We start from the raw sequence: 4,949 nt of genomic DNA on the forward strand, positions 1-4,949 counted from the left end.
GAGCGATTGAACTTTCAACTCTCAAGCTCAAACTTTAAACTTCAATCTTCGCACTTCGTCGCCTCTCTAGTTTGCCCAATGCATTAAAATTCACTATATTAAAAAGCTTACCTCAAATTACCTATATTAAAAAGTTACCTTAACTTTTTTAAGGTGCATGGCAATGTATGCTTGAACAACCTTCAAAATCAGATTCCATACTCATTAGTGACTCTCAAAGTCCATAGAACATCCTCTAGGTACAAGTCCAAAAGTCCCAATCCCAAGCATTCGCATGATTAATCTTTGCAGGGCACTTTGAGAGGTTGCCCTTCCCTAGGAAGGCCTTGCAAAAATATGCCCTTCCTTGGGGCAGGGCTAGTCGAACAACCTGTTTTTCCTTAGGAAGGGCTATTATAAATTTGCCCGGCGTGTGCAGGGCTAGCAGCAAAGGAAGGGCAGGAAGGGTTGTAATTTTTGGCCCTGTGTCTGGGTACTATAAGATTAGAACAAAAATACTACTACTACTAGAATCCATCCTCATTTGCACTCTGGACGCCGAGAGAGTATATAACTCGAATCCTCTGCTGTAGACTCCATCGACGCTGTGTAGCCCCTTCTCCTCACTCGTGGCCGTTTGGATTTTTGTAGCTCCAATGCTCGATCGATGAGAGTGCCGATAGTGGTCTAATGAGTGTGGGCCAACAAGCTCTGCTGTGAAGGCTCCTCGTGGAGAGAGAGAGAGAGAGAGAGAGAGAGAGGAAGTAGAAGTTTTAAACATCATAGGAAACATCCAAGAGTCCTTAAAGATCAATCCCTGGAGGAGTATGAACATCAAGACCTAATTCTGGAGGGAATGGCATAACCAATCTACCACACTTGGGTGATAGAAAGATTATTCCATTTTCCTCTCTTTATTAGCATACACCCACACACCCACACACCGAGAGAGATGGAGTTCATCATGACCATCACAATTTCCCGAAGGTGACAACTGCCAAGCGGGTATACCTATGTACTATGCAGTTCGTACCGTGGGGGGTATTAAAGTCTCTATGGCGTCTAATCTGTGGGGCGAGTTATGAGAGAGGGGCTTTCAATGTCCCCACAGTGATTTTATCCTTTGCCTTGGAAGGAGCGAGACGCACACAGGGGGCCTCGGGGGGAGAGAGAGAGAAGAGAGAAACAACTTACAAGCTCGGCGTCCATCTCTGCAGCTGCTCTCATGGGTTAGAGAGAGAGAGAGAGAGAGAGAGATGCTTTATAAGAAGAAACGAGAAGAAGCTCGGCGCTCATCTTCTGCTATTATGGATTAGAGAGAGAGAGCGAGAGAGAGAGATAGATGCCCATAAGCTGCATTACGTAGTTGAAGCAGAAGAGGAAGGGAGACAAGATAAGGGCGAAGAAGAGGAAAGACATGGTGCCGATCATCTGCATTGCCTCAATCTATCTTGCGCTCTCGTTCTTTCAAGGTACACTGAGCTCTTTCTTCGTTTCTTCATCGGCCGAGCAGTTCTTTGTCAATTTCTTTCTCTGATCAATGTGGATGCATTTGTTTTGACCGGATATGTCTTGCATCCTACTCTAATTACCGGCAATCTTGCATGAAGGCTTCTCTGCCAATTAGTTGAGGACCTAAAAGTCTGTCTTTGCCGCCTTCCCTTCCTGAGCTCGCTGCAAGGCCAATAGGACAAAAACGATTCACTTGAGAGTTAGCCGTAGTGATCAAGGGCAATGGAGTGCGCAAGTTTCATTCTCTCTCTCTCTCTCTCTCTCTCTCTCACACACACACACACACACACACACACACATGCACGCAGACGCACATGATGAAGTGTTGTGACTGATGAGCCTTAGTATTGCACCGTTTCATTGATGTTCTTTTCTGTAGCTTTCCAGGCAGTTTTCTTGGCACAGAGATGAAGTAAAATAGAACGTAACTTCATCAATATTATTTAAGCCAAATTTCCTTTTTAAGAAAGAAAAATGCTTTGGTTCTGACGATAATAATACCCATTTATTGTAGTTTTTGACGCTGAAAGGGATTAATTTAATTGTAAAGTCTAAGTAATTTGGAGCTTTAACTACTCGCATAGAGCTGGAACATGACCTGAGTGCCGGCGGGAAAAGCTCCAATGTGGTCAAAGCTTGAATTATATTGACCCTTGCCATCTCAATTTCTCTGTGAGATTAAGTGACACTGTGATGCATCTAGTCAAATAGGAGTTTCTCACATTTATAGCATATCATACATGGCGATTTGACATGAACTCTGCTAATTTTTTTTTTCCATCGTGTCCTTTAGGAGTATTTGTGCTGACCTAGTAGAGTACTTGTTTCTAAATCACTAGGATTTACCTGTTTCTTTTTGCAAAATATGCACACAAGAGGCTTGACGCTAATATGGTGTCCTTGCATGTTGATCTGCTATGATGCACTTTCGTAGGGTCATTGAGGACTTTTTGCTTGCAGCCACATGCCTATGCAAATGATTAACCACCCCAATGAATGTGTGGATGGTGACATCGCAATTATATAGGTGCTATCTAAACAACTGCAAGATTAGTGCAAAAGAAGAGATGGAATGTGCTTTTTTCTTGCGCAGCCATGGTGCATTGAATGTCTATACTTTTTTATTCCTATGTATGCATGTGCAGACTGGAATGTCGTTCTATTTTAGGCTGCTACAATGATATCAAATCCTCCATCAATGACTGTGCATACGTCTGTTTTAAAAGCTTTTAATGGGTGTCAGGTGTGGAAGGGGCCAGACCGCCTGCATTGTATGTGTTTGGCGACTCATATGCAGATACAGGCAATCATGACAAGCAGAACCCTGAAGTGTGGCAACCTTGGAAGACCCCTTATGGATCTGCCTGGCCTGGCAACCCTTCTGGCCGCTACTCAGATGGTTTTGTTCTAACAGATTTCATAGGTAATTATTCGATTAATTTCATACCATTCAGTTGTGCAGCTTCAATCTAATTGTTCATTTACTCATGCATATGTGTACTCTAAATAAAGTTTTAGAGTTTGTTTGCAGCCAAGTTTTTGAACCTCCCATCTCCTTCGCCATATAGTCAAGTCAGAGAGATGCCTGCAACAGGTGTGAATTTTGCGTACGGTGGAAGTGGGGTATTCTTCACATATGGTCCTGAGTACATCAACATAAGTGCACAAATTGACCAATTTGAGCAGATGGCAAAGGGCAAGCCTGTGGATTTTGCAAACTCTCTGGTGCTTTTTGTCTATGGTGGCAATGACTACAGCGTCCACCTTCAGAAGCATGGTGTTAGGGTACGGTATGTTCTCTGCATGTTTTCAAGTTTAGACCTACAAGGTGTCATCTTCTCACATTGTCTAAACACAGATAGTGGGATGTGACATTGAGTACTGCTCCTTATGTGAGGGGATTGTTCAATGATGTTGTGCTAGGAATTTTAGTGTGCCATTCATGTGTGGTGGTTTGTGAATTTCCTTTCCTGTTCACAACAATGTGCAACAAATCTGGATTTACAGCTCAATGTCTCTGGGGTTTATTCAGCCTGGTTATGCATTTCTTGCAAAAGAGCATGGCTACTGGTAGTGTGGTGCGCTTCAGGGTAGAGCTGAGAGTTGAGAAAATGCAGGGTCCTTGGCCTTCAAGTACCTTGTACTGGACATGTTGGTCTCCCATAATGTGCGAAGTGTCGTGTCTGTCAATGCTGGGAAAGCTTTACAGGAAGCAGATCAACTGGATTTAGGCATGTCGATATTGGTCGTTTTATAGGCGGTAGGAGATGCTGGGCTCAAAATGATTCTACTAGAGTTTTGGAGGTCATCTCCTGGGTTTCCCGTATAGATCTAGTGATTCAGGGCTTCTTTGTGGCTTTGCTGCTAGACTCTAGGGTTCATGAGAGTTTACCACATTTTGTCTAGTATGGTCACTAGTCAGCCAATTACTAGAGGGGGCGCCTTGAATATCTTGTGAGCCTTGTATATCTCTCTTGTTCAGAGTTTGCCCTTGCAACTAAGTTGCAGTGCTCATGCCATTCTGCCTTCTCCCCTCGCGTTTTTTTCTCTCCTCTTCAACCAACCTTCCAATGCACTTTGACAAGGTATTAAAGCCACAGCTTCAATGGCCAGCCTTGCAGTGGAGAGTGTTATAAGGGCTGACTGGCTTGCAGATTTTCAGCCAGCAGGATTGTGGTTGAGGGGGCTGATCTTGGATGCGTGAGCCTTGTAGACTTGATCTTGGTGTGTACTTGTCTACAGAGGATCCTTTGCTGACCTTGTAGTGCCGTTATCATGGCACCAAAGAAGGATATTGGAGAGAATTCTCATGGTGGAGATGACACAATTAATGAGACACTCGGTGATTCTTTGGAGCATGTGAGCAATACCAACACTCATGGGATTAGCTAAATGCCAGGATCTAGTCCTTCATCTTCCTTCATTGTACTTGGCAGGCACTTGGACACGTATGAAGTATGACCAAATTCTCGGGAGATCTTTAACCATTTGGAGAAAGTCTACTATAGGAGAGGCCTATAAAGCGAGCTCATTTGGAGGTACAATTGCGGACTTTGGACCCTCGACAGTTCCAAGTCTCACATTCACCAAATGCAAAAAATGCTATAGGCGATTCTTTAGGCAAGGGGTAAGCGGATCTCCTTGGAAGATATGGCTATCATCTGGATGACACATACCTCACCTTGGAGTATAGTACTTTCTATTTAGCCTTGATTACTTCGAGTAGGATCTTTGATTTGACAATGTGGAAATAACTTGTTACCACGATGATGGATTAGGAGGTCCAAGGGCTAGCTACAGAGGTTCAGAGTTAGAGAGGTCTCTAGGGCCTTGATTGGACAGTTATCTAGACAATAAAGTAGAAGCAAAAGGCATACAATGATGATACGTTTGGTTTTGGTGGAAGATCTAATGAGGTGGTGGTATATCACATGCGTGGTGAACAAGGAGATATTTGA

The 4,949-nt window shown here is 43.6% G+C and overlaps 1 protein-coding gene across 1 annotated transcript; it reads left to right on the forward strand.

Moving 5' to 3' along the window:
• The first annotated feature begins 1,232 nt into the window (after positions 1 to 1,232).
• Positions 1,233 to 3,378, forward strand: LOC147416596 (GDSL esterase/lipase At3g09930-like). The gene is made up of 3 exons (XM_086508233.1): positions 1,233 to 1,451; positions 2,735 to 2,914; positions 3,023 to 3,378. The coding sequence occupies exons 1-3, from the start codon at positions 1,397 to 1,399 to the stop codon at positions 3,361 to 3,363; spliced, it is 576 nt and encodes a 191-aa protein (XP_086364359.1). The 5' UTR covers positions 1,233 to 1,396; the 3' UTR covers positions 3,364 to 3,378.
• The last annotated feature ends 1,571 nt before the right edge of the window (positions 3,379 to 4,949 follow it).

The sequence above is a fragment of the Adiantum capillus-veneris genome, unplaced genomic scaffold (genome assembly GCF_014529385.1).
Source record: "Adiantum capillus-veneris isolate H3 unplaced genomic scaffold, ASM1452938v2 Hic_scaffold_780, whole genome shotgun sequence".
Taxonomy (NCBI): Eukaryota; Viridiplantae; Streptophyta; class Polypodiopsida; order Polypodiales; family Pteridaceae; genus Adiantum; species Adiantum capillus-veneris.

What these genes read in the sequence shown, in the direction of transcription:
- LOC147416596 (XM_086508233.1), top strand. Translation starts at nt 1,397, where the DNA reads ATGGTGCCGATCATCTGCATTGCCTCAATCTATCTTGCGCTCTCGTTC. An exon ending in TGCGCTCTCGTTCTTTCAAG is followed by an intron (nt 1,452 to 2,734) that starts GTACACTGAGCT and finishes AATGGGTGTCAG; the next exon opens with GTGTGGAAGGGGCCAGACCG. An exon ending in TGTTCTAACAGATTTCATAG is followed by an intron (nt 2,915 to 3,022) that starts GTAATTATTCGA and finishes GTTTGTTTGCAG; the next exon opens with CCAAGTTTTTGAACCTCCCA.